This window comes from Aquarana catesbeiana, linkage group LG03, assembly GCF_042186555.1.
Source record: "Aquarana catesbeiana isolate 2022-GZ linkage group LG03, ASM4218655v1, whole genome shotgun sequence".
Taxonomy (NCBI): Eukaryota; Metazoa; Chordata; class Amphibia; order Anura; family Ranidae; genus Aquarana; species Aquarana catesbeiana.
The window spans coordinates 36,587,438-36,606,517 of record NC_133326.1 but is presented as its reverse complement, the minus strand read 5'-3'; the positions used below and the strand labels follow the sequence as shown (position 1 = coordinate 36,606,517).

General features: G+C 40.8%; 1 protein-coding gene across 1 annotated transcript in view; it reads right to left on the bottom strand.

The window, feature by feature from the left end:
- Positions 1-1,587: 1,587 nt before the first annotated feature.
- Positions 1,588-19,080, bottom strand: part of AGBL1 (AGBL carboxypeptidase 1) — a 1,138,256-nt gene continuing 1,120,763 nt past the window's right edge. Inside the window, exon 23 of the mRNA XM_073623519.1 lies at positions 1,588-2,689. Coding sequence (XP_073479620.1) covers positions 2,362-2,689 — 328 coding nt within the window. The 3' untranslated portion in view covers positions 1,588-2,361. The remainder of the gene's footprint in view (positions 2,690-19,080) is intronic.

Below are 19,080 nucleotides of genomic sequence, written 5' to 3'. Positions count from 1 at the left end.
CTTTTACTATCACTCACAAACTTTCGAATTCCTTATCCTGTACATCTATGTTGGGTTCATACAGTCATCTTTATATGATAACTGGAGGCTCAGGTTTTGCGGCACCCTGGTGGATGTTTACTATGATGGTGTAGCCTCTACTGTATATATTCTATCCTGCATATCTACATATATTATGCTTATTATATCATACCTGCATCTGAAATAGAGAGCTCACTGGCTGGCATGTGTGCCCACACCCTGTGTTTGGTATCTTGGGATCTGAAGGGTGTTCACTACTGCTTACTTATGGCTAATGTGAAATATTGACTCCATCTAGTGCCCTCACACTGGGCTCATAATTTATTGATTTATGTCTCCAGATAAGTCTTCCCTTATCATGAGGGACCATTGGGAAGAAGCCCCTTGGATCTCTAAGGAATTCTGGTACTGTATATCCAGATGGCCACCACATTGTGGATAATTTATCTTTGAAAGCGATAGCCATCAACTGCTTTGGAGTGGAATTGTATATTATTGGCAGTTGGTTTTATGACACTTCGTATGGTAGAACTAATTTCATAGAAGAGATAATCTATTGGGGTTTATTCCTTTTGTCTATTATGAGATTAATTGGTATTTGTTCTCTGTTTTGAACCTTATTTATGTATTACATTACCTATATGAGAATTTATGATCCCAGCAGTGGTGCAAGTGCATGTGTATCCTGGCCAGGTTTTTATTTTTTTATTTATGTTTTTAGTAGAATATTGAATACAGTTTGATGTATTTTATTGATATCTAGTTTGATGTGTCACAATGAGGTATATATCATTGTGAATATAGTCAAGTGGTTGATAGCCAAAGCCTGGATTTCATTTATTGACATACATACTATGATTCCGCTTTCCCTGGCTGCCCCCTTATTCCTTATTTATGATTATTGATCATTTGGCGGTTTTTGTTTTTAAGAAAGAGGACCATAAACCCAATGTAGTAAAAAGTGTCATGTTTAAGAATGCAGAAACCTATATTCAAAACAAGCAATCATTTATGACTACAGTAAGTTAAATTGATTATCGTTTCCTACTACACATTGTACGGCTTTATTAAAAAGTTCATATGTATTTTTGGCAACTAGTAGGCTTGATGATCAATACATTTCTCAAAAAAGCAAGCAGCAAAGTGTGGATGCTCTCAGCAACAAGTTAATATTCACCTTGCGCCAATGGTACATCTGATTAATTGTTATAGGTTTCTACACTTTAGCTTTGCTCTTTCCACTAGCTTATTGAATCATATAAATATTTAAAATGTATATATATATATATATATATATATATATATATATATATATATATATATATATATATATATATATAAAATGTATGTGTATATAAAAAATTTATATACATATATAAATATAAAGGTATATTTATATAAAGGTATACACTGTACCATATAGCCAATTATATTTCTACCACTGGCTACATCATCAAAGTACATAGTGTAGGGACACCTTAAGAGGAACCTTTGCTTTGCCCACATACATAACACGTTTACTTAAATGTACCCTTCACCAGCGGTATATACTATATATCCACCCCCATTGCTCTGTTCAGCTGGCACAGGCAAAGTATAAGTAATGAGTAGCTGGAGTCATAGCTTACACAAGTCTATAGACTTCACATGTGACAGTGTTCATTGGCCCAGTGCTGTCACATGGAGTGAGCCATATGCCCCTTAATTCCTGGAGGTGGCTTCAGTGAATTCCAAATCTTTGACCTGAAGATTATGAATTCAGAACAAAATATATAAAAATAAATAGTTGGACAAATATCACAAGCATTCGCCCAGCTGTTACATATTCTGTTTAAAATATTGATTTTCTATGCTTGTCAACTCCATCTAGTGGCCATAATGCATTATTTTACTAATTGAGGTACGGCCCCTAGTTGGAGCTGATGATCAAAGGAAATCAATCTATTGAAGCTGAACTTAACTCACAAAAAGGATTTTTTTTTTAAACCCCCTCTCTCTCCATCAGCAGGTATGCTGGTTTTTTTTTTTTTTGTTTATTTTTTTTTAACTATTATTTATTATTTTTCTCCTAGTTTGACTTCACTATGACTTTCTTATCTGCATGCTTGTTCCAGGTCAGTGATTCAGAAAATATTAAAGTCAGAGAGAGCCGGCCAATTAGTATTCTTCAAAGTTGGTCAGCAATTACAATAAAGTCTCTCTTTTGGCACTATAGAGATGTTCCCAATTTCTGTATTTCTGTAGTACTAATCTTGAGTTTGACATAAAAGGGTGAGTTGACTTTGTACATAAGCCCAATATTGAGTAGCATCAGGACTTTTATTTACATCTACGTCTATGTTAATAAAGATAATGATGTGCCATTTGTGTTTTGCTGGAGTGCTCACAGTTTTGCTCACTGAGAGGGCAGGCAACCTCTGGTGAGCAGCCATATTGTTTGGGTGCAATTGGGAGAGATTTCCTGGTGGAACAATTCAACTTTGTGGGCAACACATCTTCTTTGCTCAGCTCTTCTGAACTCAGCTCTTTCCCTGCACCGTTCTTCTCTTCGTTCAGACTGTCTTCAGCATTGAAATTGTCCAACTCTGAGATTTCCTCCTCTGAACAACTATCCGTATTGTAATCAATCTCTTCTTCACATGGCGGTTCATCGTCGGTTTCAGCGCTGCTGCAAATGACAACAGAACAAGAATAAGTGCCGTGCACATGATTAAACACTTCAGATATCAATCCATTTCCAGCACAGGAAAAGGATTAAGCAATTATACTCAGTAATTACTTAACCGCATAGCAAAATTTATATTCTGCTTGTCTGCAAAAGTAGAAACTTGTTATTGTCTTCCATTCGTGATAGTGTTTTATCCATTTTTTAGCAATCTTTTAAAAACAAGACAAGATATTTGTCTCATATGCAATATGTGATTCCATTGTCATGCTGCTGTAATAAGTCATAAGAAACTTTATAGCTGGGGTGTTGATACATAAATTTCACCATTTATAGTTATGACAAAGCTGAGACAACACTGAAGAAATGACACTTTGCTACAATGTAAAGTAGTGAGTGTACAGCTTGTATAACAGTGTAAATTTGCTGTCCCCTCAAAATAACTCAACACACAGCCATTAATGTCTAAACCACTGGCAACAAAAGTGAGTACACCCCTAAGTGAAAATGTTCAAATTGGGCTCTAAGTGTCAATATTTTGTGTGGTCACCATTATTTTCCAGCACTGCATTAACCCTCTTGGGCATGGAGTTCACCAGAGCTTCACAGGTTGCCACTGGAGTCCTCTTCCACTCCTCCATGATGACATCACGGAGCTGGTGGATGTTAGAGACCTTGCGCTCCTCCACCTCCCGTTTGAGGATGCCCCACAGATGCTCAATAGGGTTTCAGTCTGGAGACATGCTTGGCCAGTCCATCACCTTTACCCTCAGCTTCTTTAGCAAGGCAGTGGTCATCTTGGAGGTGAGTTTGGGGTTGTTATCATGTTGGAATACTGCCCTGCGACCCATGCTCCATATGAGGAGGTAGGATTTAGCAGCATGCTCCGACATTAACCTGATTTTATTTACAGATTTGAAGATCCTCCATCTAGTGGTTACCTACAGTAACCTTTTAAATTCAATATTTCTTTATTACATTTTGCACTTAAAGAACATAGTGCTCATTTGTGCAGAAAGTTAGATGTTCCAACCAAAGCACTGTTACCATACAGTCAACTTTTAAACATTTACTTGCATTCATCTTTTCATTTACAATAAAGAGAACCTTCAGTCAAAAGTGGGAAATACCAATCATCTTTCTCTCAACCCCTTTTGACTGGTACCTACTCGCACTTACTTAATTCGCCCCTAGGCGAGAGTGACGTCCACCTGTCCCCAAGTGGATGTATTTTTTTTGTCACTAATATGTGATCTGTAAATACATTTAACAAAGCAAATGAAATCTCCTCCCCACTTTTCATAGAATACTATAGCTATATTATCCAACTTTAGAAAATAAAGAAAGATCAAAGTAACACTTTTTTTTAAACTAAACATACTAAAAGGATATCCACCCAAATCCCATGTCCAAGACAAGGTGAATAAGAAGACTATTTTTCAGATTGATTCAGGTTGATGTAGACATGCACTAACCTAACTGATGCCATGGGGGGGGCACAAATGGGGATCAATTAGTAAAGGATGGTGATGCTCTCGTTAGTGAAAAGTTTGTAATTTTTTACCACCTACTCTTAATTACGTTCTCCTAAGCATGAAAGTGGAGAGTAGAGGAATTATGAAATAAAACGAGTACCCTTCAGAAAAATTGATTGAAATACAGTGGCAGCTGGTACTCAAAATTTTTTTTGGGGGGGGCACAAACAAACTGAAAAAAAAAACATCAATTGCAGCCACTGTGCCCATCAAATGCAGCTACTGTGCCCATCAATTGCCTCCACTGTGCCATCAAACGCAGCCACTGTGCCCATCAAACGCATCTACTGTGCCATCAAATGCAGCCACTGTGCCCATCAAACACAGCCACTGTGCCCATCAAACGCATCCACTGTGCCCATCAAACGCATCCACTGTGCCCATCAAGCGCAGCCACTGTACCCATCAAACGCAGCCATGGTACCCATCAAACGCAGCCACTGTACCCATCAAACGCAGCCACTGTGCCAATCAAACGCAGCCATGGTACCCATCAAACGCAGCCACTGTGCCCATCAAACGCAGCCATGGTACCCATCAAACGCAGCCATGGTACCCATCAAACGCAGCCACTGTACCCATCAATTGCTGCCAGTGTGCCCATCAAATGCTGCCAGTGTGCCCATCAATTGCCGCTGGTGTCAGGGACTGTGTACTGTGACATGCTGTGTATACAGTGGGGGAGGGGTCTCTTAGCATGCAGTGAGTCAGCGTTCTCCCATGTCTCAGTGTAACACACACACAGGCAGACATGTACAACCCTCAGCGATCCCCAGGGAGGTGAATAGGCAAAAACTCCAGCGAGATATCGGCAATGGTCCCTTACTGTCCACAGCACACTAGCGTTGTGAACTGGGAAACCGGAAGTGGTGAATCGAAAAGCACCGCCCACCATCCTGCAGTCCCTGCCAATAGGAATAATGCACTAGAAGATGGAGACAAATCACTGTAGAGTGGGGAGTGTTTAGGGCGCATCGAGTGCGCCCTGCACACGCCCTAAACAGGGGCAAATCCGCTTCCCATAGACCGCCGCATGTCCAGCACCTGGGTACTCTTAAAGTGACATTTTTATTTCTTTTATAACAGCTAGGGGAGGCGGGGCCCGAGCGCCCCCTATGGACGGGCCGCCACTTTTGAAATATAGAAGTTTAATGAATACGTGAACCGTATCAATTTAAATAAAACCATTCAGTTAAGCCTTTTGCACTGTCACACAATTAAAAATGTATCAGAGTTGAAAATATAGTGAGGGTCAGTTTAGCAATTAAAAGTACTCCTGGCGATTCGGGCATCATGAGAGCATATTCCTGTTTCAATAGTTTTTATTGTTTTTTAGAAAACAAGTAAGATAAAGAAAACACAAAGATCATATAATAAAGCAGCAAACAATCCTCGTCTGCTCCAAGCATGTAACGGGGAAACATACAAATACAAGGCTAAGTAGAAACTGATGAGGACCACAGCACCTTGATAAAAATTGCCGTGGGGAACTCTAGCATAAGTAAACTGGAGTTTAACCACTTGCTGACCGCCGCACGCCGATTTACTAGAATGGCACGGGCAGGCAAAAGGGCGTACCTGTACGTCCCTTTGAATTTGACGCTTAGCGGGCGCACGCGTCGTGGGCGCGTGACCTTGTGTCCCGCGAATTCAATGTGTGAGGAGAGGCAGAACGGGGAGATGCCTATGTAAATAAGGCATTTCTCTGTTCTGCCTAGCAACATGATAGGGATCTACTGCTCCCTGTCATTGGGAGCAGTGATCTCTGTCATGTTGTGGTGAGCCCAACCCCCCCCTACAGTTAGAACACATCCGGGGAACACACTTAACCCCTTGATCGCCCCCTTGTGCTTAAGCCCTTCTCTGCCAATGTCATTTATACAGTAATCGGTGGCTATTTGTAGCTCTGATCACTGTATAAATGTCACTAGTCCCAAAATAGTGTCAAAAGTGTCCGCCATAATGCCAAAGTCCCAATAAAAATTGCAGATCGCCGCCATTACTAGTAAAAAAAATAATAATTAATAATAATAATAATTATAAAAATGCCATCAATCAATATACACTTATTGCGATTTTTTTTTTTACCAAACATATGTAGAAGAATACATATCGGCCTAAACTGTGGAAGAAATTAGTTTTTTTATATATTTTTTGGGGATATTTATTATAGCAAAAAGTAAAAAATATTGCGTTTTTTTCAAAATTGTCGCTCTTTTTTTGTTTATAGCACAAATAATAAAAACCGCAGAGGTGATCAAATACCACCAAAAGAAAGCTCTATTTGTGGGGAAATAAGGACGTCAATTTTGTTTGGGAGCCACGTTGCATGACCGCGCAATTGTCAGTTAAAGCGGCACAGTGCCGACTCACAAAAAACGCTCTGGTCTTTGGCCAGCCAAATGGTTCGGGGCTTAAGTGGTTCAGGAGAAAGCACAAACTTCATGCAGATGGTGTGTGGCTGGGATTCAAACCAAGCTCTGGCGCAAACCACTAAGCCACTGTGCTGCCCCATATGCATGTTACTTCTGATAAAAGAAGAAACCCCATTCCACTAGAAAGCTCTGTATAGAATTAGCTATGCTAAATGTAGATATTGAAAAATACACAAAAACCCTAAATAACAATAATAATTAATGCAATGCCAAACACACTGCCTCTAGGAAATGGCTGCCCTCAATTTGTTGGAGGTTGTGGCTTAAAGTGATACTAAATCTAAAAATGTTTTTTACTTTAATGCATTGCTTGCATTAAGGCAAAAAATGTTTTCAGTTTCCCCGTGCCCACCCCTTCCCTGTGTAAAGAGGAAGAGAGGGGAGAAGAGACCAGGGCTGTGCATGGCTGCATCTGTATCTATCTCTTCACACAGCATTCAAGCAGCAGCATGAGCCATTGGCTCTTGCTGCTGTCAATCAAATGCAGTGAAGAGGAAGTGGGGGGCGGGCCTAAGTCCTGCTGTGTAAGTCTATAGACCACGACTCCATAGATACACAGGTCGGGAGGGAGCAAACACCATGTGACCCCATAGCAAACAACTTTGAAGAGGGGGGAGCCAAGATTGCCACCGGGGACCTGAGAAGAGGAAGATCGGGGCCACTCTGTGCAATACCACTGCACAGAGCAGGTGAGTATAACATGTTTGTTATTTTAATTTTAAAAACAAATCAGAATTTAGTAACACTTTAAGTGAACATTCAGTTTTTATATGAAAAATAACTGGTTATAAAAATGGCAAAAAAAAAAAAACACTAGATGTTTGGTGTAACATCAGCGAGCATTTTTTAAATTCTGTCAGATAAACCAAAGATTGAGTTCTGTTGGTTAGGCTGAAAAAAAAGTCCCTCTAGTTCAACCAATAAAAAAAAAAAATGTATAGAAAGCCTCCAATTACAGTTATAGACCCACAGTTGTTTCAGCGGAAGGCAAAACCCCCCAAAAAAACACTAAAGTCTGATGCGATTTGCTCCAGCAGGGAGCACTGGATCACAACATATCCCTGGCATTATCACCTATTAATGTTAATATCCATTTATATTTAGGAACGTACCTGGCTTTATTTTTTTTAATAATCGACTGATCTGGCCAGAACCCGTTCTTGAGGGAGTCTATTCCACATTTTCACAACTCTTATGCCCCGTACACACAATCAGAATCAGAATCAGAAATTCCACCAGCAAAAGACCGATGTGAGCCTTTGGTCGGAAAATGTGACCGTGTGTATGCTCCATCGAACTTTTGCTGGCGGAATTACAGCCAGCAAAAGATTGAGAGCATGTTCTCTATTTTTCGGTCGGAAAAATTTCCTATCCGAAAATGTGATCGTCTGTATGCAATTCCGTTGCACAAAAAACAACGCATCCTCGGAAACAATTCGACGCATGCTCGGAAGCATTGAACTTAATTTTCTCAGCTTGTCGTAGTGTTGTACTTCACCGCGTTCTTGACGGTTGAAAGTTCAGAGAACTTTTTTGTGACCGTGTGTAGGCAAGGCAAGCTTGAGCGGAATTCCGTTGGAAAAACCATTCAAGGTTTTTCCAACAGAAATTCCGCTCGTGTGTACGGGGCATTACTGTGAAGAAGACTTTCCGTATGTGGAAGTCAAATCTCTTTTCCTCTAGACATGAAGTGTCCCCTCCTCTCTAATGATCTGAAAGTGAATAACTCAACACCAAGTTCATCATATGAAACACTTATGTACTTATATATGGTGATCATATCGCCCCTAAATCTCGTCTTCTCAAGAAAGAATAAATTCAGTTCCTCTAATCTTTCCTCATAGCTGAGCTCCTCCATGCCTCTTATCAGTTTGGTTGTCCTTCTCTGCATTTCCTCCAATATATCTCCAATATCTTTATCTGTGAATTGGTGATTCAGAAGCCTTGCACTGACATGGATGGACTGGGTGGACTGTTGTCTTTATTCAGCCTTACCTACTATGTAACTAAGATCACATGGCTCTGTTAAAAATAAAGGGTTAGCATTAGCCTTGAGCTTTGTACACACAACTAACAGCTCAGGTCGGAGTTGCTGTATTAACAATCTGATGTTAGTACAGCGATTTCCCCTGCTGTTCTATTGTGTTCTGACAGGGGCGGACATCCCCCCACCCCCAGAACACCCTGGTCATCGCTCTCAGCCATTGGCCAAGAACGCTGATCGGGCACTCGGCAGACCTTTTTTGGTCATGACCCTTTGACAGAAGGCAGAAGTTGGCCTCCACATTTGACATGAAGACTTATTAGGCGATATTTGCATGAAATAAAGCATGTACAGGGTGATAAAAGTGGTTGCAAACCCTTACAACACACTTTTTGCTACCAGTAAACCGATAATAAGGCTTACCTGTAGCTACCCTGGATATCTCCTAAACCTGAACGGTTTAGGAGATATCCAGGGTAGATATCCAGGATATCCTGAACGGTTTAGGAGATATCCAGGGTAGATATCCAGGATACCCTGAACGGTTTAGGAGATATCCCCTGTATTTGCATGTGCCGACGTCATCGGCACATGCGCACTGAAGCAAACTGAAGCAATGGCACGTACGTGCCGTTGCTTCGGTGGGTGTGCCGTTACCGGCGGCTCCCGAACACATGCGTGACGTCATCGCAGCTCTGACCAATCATAGCGCCAGAGCCCGTGATACCCAGAAGTAACTCCAAGAGAGATGGCGGCCGCTGGAGCAGTGTACGAGGACGGCTGCAGGGGCTTCGATCTCAGGTAAGTAATTCATAATGAGCTAGTATGCTATGCATACTAGCTCATTATGCCTTTGTCTTGCAAGTTTTATTTATTTTTTTTTTTGTCCTAGGGTTTACAACCACTTTAATGGCTTCATTAATAAATAAAACCAAACCTAACCCTTGTTATTATGCCAACACTAACCCTATCTCTAAAGCCTAGTACACACGGGCTGAATGTTGACCAGTTTCTATTGAACTGGCCGATGCCGGCCAACATTGAGCCTGTGTGTACTAGGCTTTAGAGATAGGGTTAGAGTTGGCATAATAACAAGGGTTAGGTTTGGTTTTGTTCATTAAAAAAGCCATGAATCACCTTGTAAGTGCTTTATTTCATGCTAATATTGCCTAACTAGTCTTCATGGCAAAGGTGGAGGTCAACTTCAATAAAAGTTGGGTAAAAGCAATATTGGTAACTTTGCAGCAAAAACAGTAACTATTCTTAATCCTTATACTGCTAGTATTAGTAAATAGATAGGAAGGCATATTAGAGTTACAATGTTTTAACCCTTTTTTTTTACATTTCTTCAGTTTCTTCCTGGACTCTAGGCCAAAATCATGTCATATATCCCAGCGGCGTTCATGGGCATTTTTTTCTTTAGGCTCCACACACTCTAGCATTTTTTAAGCTATAAAAAACACTGGTAATAGCTTTTTGTAGTAGCATTTAAGCAGCATTTTAGGAGCATTTAAGAGCGTTTAGGAGTATTTAGCTTCTAGTAGCAGAAAAAAATGTTAATAACAACTTCTAGGAGTTAAAAAAAAATGCCAGTGTGCTTGGAGCCTTGGGCTCCATGCACACTATAAGCTAAAAAAAAATGCCAGAGAAACGCTGGATAAAAAATGCTGATAGTATTATTTTTGTGCCAGCTTCTAGTAACATTTTAGGAGCATTTAGAAGCTTTTATGAGCATTTAGGAGCAATAGCATTTTATTGGTGTTTTTGCAGTATATAAAGAAAAAAAAAAAGCTCAAAAAAAGCTGTTAGTATCATTTTAGTAGCAGTTAGGAGCATTCAGCTTATTTTTCTGCTGGAAAAATGTTCCAAGAAACTCTACAAGACGCTGAAGCTCAAAAAACGTTAACAGCCTAAAGTAGTGTGCATAGCATAGCTCCCAACTGTCCCTGATTTCGAGGGACTGTCCCTGATTTGGAGCAATGTCCCTCTGTCCTTCATTCCTCCTCATTTGTCCCTCATTTTGGTCTGATCTATATAGTTGTATATAAAATGCACTTTTTATCTTTCAAAAAGTGTTTCCCAGTGCTAAACCTTTCATCCAAATTCTAAATGAATTGCTGCATCTGTAAATTTCAAAAGCCAATATAAAGGAATAGTAGTGGTAAAATAAAGCCCTTGTGGGTTTAAGTAATCTTTTTTTTTTTTTTAGGTTGATTCTCCTTTAAGGGGGCGTGGCAGTTGGGCGTGTCCTATGCCTACATGCTTTTGCTGAGTAGGTGTCCCTCATTCCCATCCCAAAAAGTTGGGATGTATGTGCATAGGATAACACGATTTAGCTTCTAGGAGCAGAAAAAAATACTAATAACAGCTTCTAGGAGCTTAAAAAAGAACGCTAGTGTGCATGAAGCCTTAATCTGGCGGTGAGGGTGGGGCTTTCTCAGCCAAGTACATCCTCCTGCATGCCTGAGCTAAGGGCAGATGGATTCCAGGAAGTGCATGCTACATGAATCATCTGCCCTTATCAAAGATGGCCGTGGCTATAAATGCTGTGGAAGGGGAGAGGGGTATAAAGTGATCCCTCAACAAAATAATCCATGGAGACCTAAATGGATGTGTATGTTTTCTGTGAGTATTAAAAAAAAAAAATCGATAACGTTTTCATTTTGTGGTGCTCAGACACAGTTCAATTAAATTGCCTGCTCATTATCATTATAGTAACACAAATAACTTAAAAATCAGAATGAAACGGTTAGTTTCAGTGTATAATAGGTATATAACATCCGATAGGACAAAATCTTATGACCGAAAAAAAAAAAAAAAACACTTCCAACATGGGGGAAGAAACATTTGGAAAAAGCCAAATGGCTTCCTTTGGAGCCAAAGTCCACATGGCACGGTTTTGACTCACAAAAGAACTACTCTTGGATTTTTAGTAAATATGTTTTAGAACACAACCAGAAACTGGAATTTTAATCAAATTTTTTTTTTTTTTTTTTTTTGAATTGCTTTTTTGAATGACCCTGGAGCAGTTGAAAATACAGTGTGAAATGAATCCTTGTTTGCATTTGTCATTATCTCTACACCTGGAGCTCTCCATACCTCTTTGTATTCTTATCATTTAAAAAGGTGCAGGGTAGCAATTTCCCAGCATCCCCCACATCTGGCGCAGCATGACTGATGAATGTTTAAGTGAATAGCAAAAAAAAAAATTAAAAAAAAGGGCTCTTGTGAATGTAATTTGCTACACCCAAGCTTGACATATTTATTAAGCCAGCAAAGTAATTATTAGATACTTGCTTTCCATATCACAGAGAGCAGCTCCCCCAGAGGCAGACTCAGATGTAATAAATGTAAATGAAATTGTATGTGCAGAATTTAAATACAATCACACTGCATTAGTGTAAGCTATAAAGCCTTGGCATGGAGAAGCTAGAGAAAAAGAATTACATTGTTTCTAGTAGCAATAGATTCCAAGGACCACAGCAAAGGAAATCATACAATTCCCCCACACCCAAAAAAAAAACCACATAACAGATACATATAGGATGTAACAACAAAGCAACAAGACAACTAACAAATGCTGCCAGCGATTATTAAAACAAATATTTAAAGTGTAGAAAAGGCATGCCTAGAGTGCATGTTGTATTATAGTAAATAAATAACTTGCATAGAGTGTATAGAGATGGCAGCATCTGCGAAGGAAGCAGCAGGAAATCCATATTTATTTTTTAGCAACAGTTACTTTTAAGGAGAACTTTAACACATTTTTTTTTTTTAAAGTCGCAGGCCATCAAAATAAAAGATACAATATTCGTCTTCAACCCAGAGCTGTCAGCCCAGGCTGTAATGGTCATCCTACTGTACTAGTGTTCAGTGCAGCAAGGAAGGATCCTGGTCAGAAGAGCCTTGCAAAAAAGGTATGTGTGTGTATATATATATATATATATATATATATATATATATATATATATAATTATTATATTTCAGGTACTTATATAGCGCTGTCAATTTACGCAGTGCTTTACATATATATTATACATTCACATCGGTCCCTACCCTCAAGGAGCTTACAATCTAAGGTCCCTAACTCACATTTATATATATACATATTAGGGTCAATTTTTAGACAGGATCCAATGAACCTACCAGCATGTCTTTGGAGTATATATATATATATATATATATATATATATATATATACTGTATATGTATGTGTATATATATGGTATATTGTGTATGTGTGTGAGTGTGTATTCGTATATATTTTTTTTAGTGAATGTGTTTAGGGTGTTTTTTTTTAATGGCACTTTAAAGCATATGTTACCCCAACATCTCATACTCTCTTTGTCTTCTGCCTCCCTATTAAAAACTGAGCACAGTTTTCTGGCTGAGATGGGAACTCAATCTGCTCTCCTCCAATGATCAGACTTGTGTTGACCCCCCCCCCACCTCCTCACAGACATTCACTGGAAAGACCAGTATGCTGTTGTTTCTCCTTCCCCAGCTTTCTGCGCTCATAATGCAGCTGAGAACAGAGATCATGTGATCACTTACAAAAAAAGGGAAAAAAAGGTAATTATGTTGTTTTTTTTTAAATGTAAACAAAAGTGTTTTGCTTTTCATTTCTATTTTAAACTAAATGGGTTGTTTTATAAGGTGAGGGATCACATATACATTAACATTTCCTAAAGGGTGGCCAGTGTGGGGTTTTCTAAAATTCTGAAATCTGGAAAAGGGTCTATAACAGGTCTATATATATATATAGATAGATAGATAGATAGATAGATAGATAGATAGATAGATAGATAGATAGATAGATATAGACACACATATATATAGATATAGATATAGATATAGATATAGATATAGATAGATAAAGATATATAGATATTTAGAAATCACTGACAAACACTTTCCTGGACAGAAATTCACAATCTGTTTAGTGAACATGTGGAAGGGTTCCGAAGCACTGCTTTTAGTTCAGTTGGGATTCCTGTTTCCATTTTGGGGAATGTCACAGGAGGTCCAGAATAGACCGGTGGAATCATCTGTGCTCTCTACTACTAAAGATGATCCCTATACAGTAGGCTCTTGCTAACAATGAAGAACATGAGCTAATTAGTGCTGGGCAGGGTGCCTGTGTTCCTGGATGGAACATGAGTTTCCCTACAAAGATAGCCTCATGTGGTCTGAGAAGAGAGCCTTCACTTCCAGATTTTCAAGCACATCTAAAAATCCGCACTTCTGCTCTTTTGTTTTCTTAGTATCCAACAAGCTTTTATTGTCAGTAGAACAAATTAACAAAGGCAGGCTAGATTATAGCAGAACACTTACCGCCACCTCTGGAAGAGTAGGAGAGGCTCCTTTGACGATCGATGTGTTATAATATAGTGGCTTTGTGAATTTGTTCTACTAACAATAAAGCTTGTTGGGTACTAACAAACATGGCACAACTGGTAATGTGGCTTTTTTTGTTTGAACTTGGATACCTCGGGTAGAAACAGACTTGATTAACCACTTTAGCCCCGGAAGCTGTGGCTGCTCAATGACCGGGCCATTTTTTGTGATTCGGGACTGCGTCACTTTAACTGACAATTGCGCGGTCTTGCGACTCTTTACCCAAACAAAATTGACGTCCTTTTTTTCCCCACAAATAGAGCTTTCTTTTGGTGCTATTTGATCACCTCTGCATGTTTTATTTTTTGTGCTATAAACAAAAGGAAAGCGACAATTTTGAAAAAAACCCAATATTTGTACTTTTTGCTGTAATAAATAGCCCCAATTTTTTTTTTAAATAAAGCTAATTTTTTCCTCAGTTTAGGCTGATATGTATTCTTCTACATATTTTTACTAATAAAAATTCCAAAAAGCGTATATTGATTGGTTTGCGCAAAAGTTATAGCGTCTACAAAATAGGGGATAGATTTATGGCATTTTTATTATTATTATTTTTTTACTAGTAATGACGGTGATCTGAGATTTTTATAGGAACTGGGACATTATGGCGGACAGATCAGACACTTTTGACACATTTTTGGGACCACTGGCATTTATACAGCGATCAGTGCTATAAAAATGCACTGATTACTGTGTAGATTTCACTGGCAGGGAAGGGGTTGACACTAAGGGACGATCAAGGGGTTAACCGTGTTCCCTAGTGGGTGTTCTAACTGTAGGGGGATGGTAGTGACTATAGGAGATGACAGATTGTGGTTCCCAGCTCGTAGGAACTCACAATCTCTCTCTCCTCACAGAACTGGGATATATGTGTTTACACACACACATCCCTGTTCTGCCTCCCGTGCCCGCGATCGCTCATGGCCGTTGGTTATCGCGACCGCCGGTCACGAGCATTGGCACCCTTGCTGTGCAGCGGGCATGCACGCGCCTGCTATCCCGCTTAAAGGGACCGACATACAGCTACGACGGTTCGTGGGATCATGCTGACCTGCCGCAATATAATGACGGAGGCTGGTCGGCAAGTGGTTAAGTGTGCACATGCGCACTGTGGGGTTGATTTACTAAAGGCAAATATACTGTGCACTGCAAGTGCACTTGCTCCAGAGCTTAGTAGATGAGCCGATCGCACATTTTACGTCAGAAAGTGCGACCGCGTGTACGCGGCATTAGTCTGATAAGCATCAAAACTTGGGTGGCCACCTGTCCGGGATTCACCCGGACAGTACAGGTTTTGAATCTTGTGTCCGGGTCTCCTTCCGCCTGGTACCCGGACACGTGATTCAGTCTGCACTGTGGTTCCTGTGCTCCATCTGCTCAGCTGGTGGAGGAACATGAGTAGTTAACCACTTCAATACCAGGCACTTAGACACCTTCCCGCCCAGGCCAATTTTCAGCTTTCAGCGCTGTCGCACTTTGAATGACAATTGCACGGTCATACAACACTGTACCCAAACAAATTTTTTATCATTTTGTTCCCACAAATAGAGCTTTCTTTTGGTGGTATTTGATCACCTCTGCGATTTTTATTTTTTGCGCAACAAATAAAAGAAGACCGAAAAGTTTAAAAAAAAAACAAGTTTTTCTTTGTTTCTGTTAAATTTTTTTGTAAATAAGTACGTTTTCTTCTTCAATGATGGGCACTGATATGGCTGCACTGACGGGCACTGATAAGGCGGCACTGATGGGCACCAATGAGGTGGCACCAATGAGGTGGTACTGATGAGGTGGCACTGACGGGCACTGATGATGGGCACTGATAGGTGGCACTGGTATGCAACACTGATGGGCACTCATAGGTGGCACTGATGGGCACTCATAGGCGGCACTGATGGGTACTTATGGGTGGTACTGATGGGTACTTTTGGGTGGCACTGATAGGTGGCATGGATGGGCACTGATAGGCACTGATGGGCACTGATGGGCACGGATGGGCACTGATAGGTGACACTGCTGGACACTGATGGGTGGCACTGATGACAATGATGGGTGGCGTTGCTGGGCATCACTGATTTTATTTTGGTACATGAAGGTACCAGTCAGTGCCCATTTGTGGGCACTGACTGGCACAGATTGGGCATCATTTGCACATGTGGATGGCGATGGAGTACATACCTGGCCATCCACATATTGCCCACTTCCTTGGTGGTCCTGGGAGCTTCCCAGATTATCTAATGTGGGCATCCGAGGGGGGCTGCGCTGATAAACAATCAGTGCAGACCCCCCGTCACGAGAGCCGCCGATCAGCTCTCCTCTACTCGCGTCGCCAATAGGCTCTCCTCTACTCGCCTCTGTCAGACGCGAGTGAGGAAAAGCCGATCAATGGCTTTTCCTATTGACTTCGTGATCAGCCGTGATTGGACACGGCTGATCACGTGTTAAAGAGCCTCCACCAGAGGCTCTTTACCGGAATCGGTGGAGCAGTGTGTCAGACTGACACACCGCTCCACAGATTGCCGCGATGCGCCCCCCCGTGGGGGCGCGGCGGCATGTTATCCTGAAGGACGTCATATGACGCCCAGTCAGGCTAACAGAACCACTTCCCGGATGTCAATCTGCTATTGACCGGGCGGGAAGTGGTTAATGTGAGTAAATTCTTATCTTTATTCAGCAGTTCCGGCAATCTAATCTGAGTCCCGAAATCAACTTCTATACAGATCCACCGGACAATGTAATTGCCGGGAACTGCAGCACAAGGATTACTCCGTTGGGACTATTTCATGATTTTCGGGCTCAGGCGGAGTAATCCTTGTGCTGCAGTTCCCGGCAATTACATTGTCCGGTGGATCTGTATAGAAGTTGACTTTGGGACTCAGATTAGATTGTCAGAACTGCTGAATAAAGATAAGAATTTACTCCTGATAACATTAACTACTCATGTTCCTCCACCGGCCACCAGCTGAGCAGATGGAGTGCAGAGCCACAGTCTGGATCAGCACAGGAGGTAAGCACTTGAGCCCGGGGGTTAAATACGTTCCTTCTCCTGGCCCCCAGCTGAGCAGAAGTGTTTTAGTATTGCTTCAGACAAGAGATTACTCCACAGAATATACTGGTATGGCTGCGATGTCTGTGCAATGCGAGTTCAGCCATACGGTTGTATGGCTGAACTCGCATTAGATTTATTTGCAGGAAAATAGTGCAAGGACTCCCCCCTCCCCTGCACTGGAATTGGATCGCATGAGTGTACACACCTATGCAATCCGATTCCTGTGCAAGTTCAGTTCGCACTGCGCATGGACACAGAGGATGCCATTTAGTGGGTCCGCTGGACCCTGATATCTGCCGACCACCCTCAATCTTTGTAAACAAGGCAGATCACCATTCTGACAGGGAAAAAGATAGAGACCTTGTGTTCCTGCTAAACAGTAACACGGATCTCTGTCTTCATCCAGTCAGAGCAACCCCCCCCACAGTTAGCAAGAACCATCTAGGTATACATTTAACCCTTTGATCACCCCTGGTGTTAACCCCTTCCCTGCCAGTGTCATTAGTACAGTAACAGTGCATATTTTTACCATTGATCACTGTAATGCCCCGTACACACGGTCGGATTTTCTGACGGAAAATGTTCGATGGGAGCTTGTTGTCGGAAATTCCATCGGAATTTCCGTCGCACAAAATGTGAGATCTGGATCACACGAAATGTGAGATCTGGATCTCAAATTTTCCGACAACAAAATCCGTTGTCGTAAATTCCGATCGTGTGTACACAATTCCGACGCACAAAGTTCCACGCATGCTCGGAATCAAGCAGAAGAGCTGCACTGGCTATTGAACTCCATTTTTCTCGGCTCGTCGTAAGTGTTGTACGTCACCGCGTTCTTGACATTCGGAATTTCCGACAAGATTTGTGTGACCGTGTGTATGCAAGACAAGTTTGAGTCAACATCCGTCTGAAAAAAATCCATGAATTTTGTTGGGGGAATGTGCGATCGTCTGTACAGGGCATATTAACGTCACTGGTTCCCCCAAAAAAGTGTCACTTAGTGTCCGTTTTTTTTCCACCGCAATGTCGCAGTCCTGCTAAAAATTGCTGATCGCCGCCATTACTAGTAAAAAAATAAAATAAAGAAAAATGCCATAAAAATATCCCATTGTTTGCAGATGCGATAACTTCTGCGCAAACCAATCAGTATACGCTTATTGGGATTTTTTGGCCAAAAATATGCAGCAGAATACATATTGGTCTAAAATTATGAAGACATTTGATTTTTTTTATTTTTTTTTTATTGGATGTGTTTTATAGCAGAAAGTAAAAAATATTGTTTTATTTTTCAAAATTGACACTTTTTTAGTTTATAGTGCAAAAAATAAAATGGCAGTGGTAATCAAATACCAAAAACAAAAGAAAGGTCTATTTGTGGGAAAAAAAGGACATAAATTTTATTTGGGTATAACGTCGCATGACCACGCAATTGTCAGTTAAAGTAACGCAGTGCCTTATCACAAAAATGTCCTGGTCATTAAGGGGGTAAACCTTCCGGGGCTGAAGTGGTTAAAGAACTAGAGGATTCCAAGGAAGAGAACTCTCTGCTGGCTCTTGGCTCAATGACAACCCTACTCTACATAGCAAGAAATCACATGGACTTTCTAGGACACCAGTTGGTCTTGAATAAGATTTTACTTCCAGCTTATTTTTTGCAGCTTTCATTACAAGCATCTTTTTTGGTCCCCTGTGATAGTAAGCCTGAAAAAATGTTGCCTTTCAACTTAGTATTAACATAACCCTGGTATTGAATCCTCTATTCTTTTGCTTTCAAAGCCTTAGTCTGACAGGCATCAAAGCCTACAGCCTTTTTTTTTCAATTCTAGTTAAAAATCAACCTACTGGCTTTTCGCATTTCTTGGGGTATGATCTCCTTTGCCCCGGGGATCCAAGCTTTTCCCCTCCACCTCTAATGCAGCCAGAATTCTTCCGCTAAAGAGAGGTCAGATGTCCAATGGATGCAGGAAGGGGAGGATTCTGAAGGTCAGCAGAGGTGT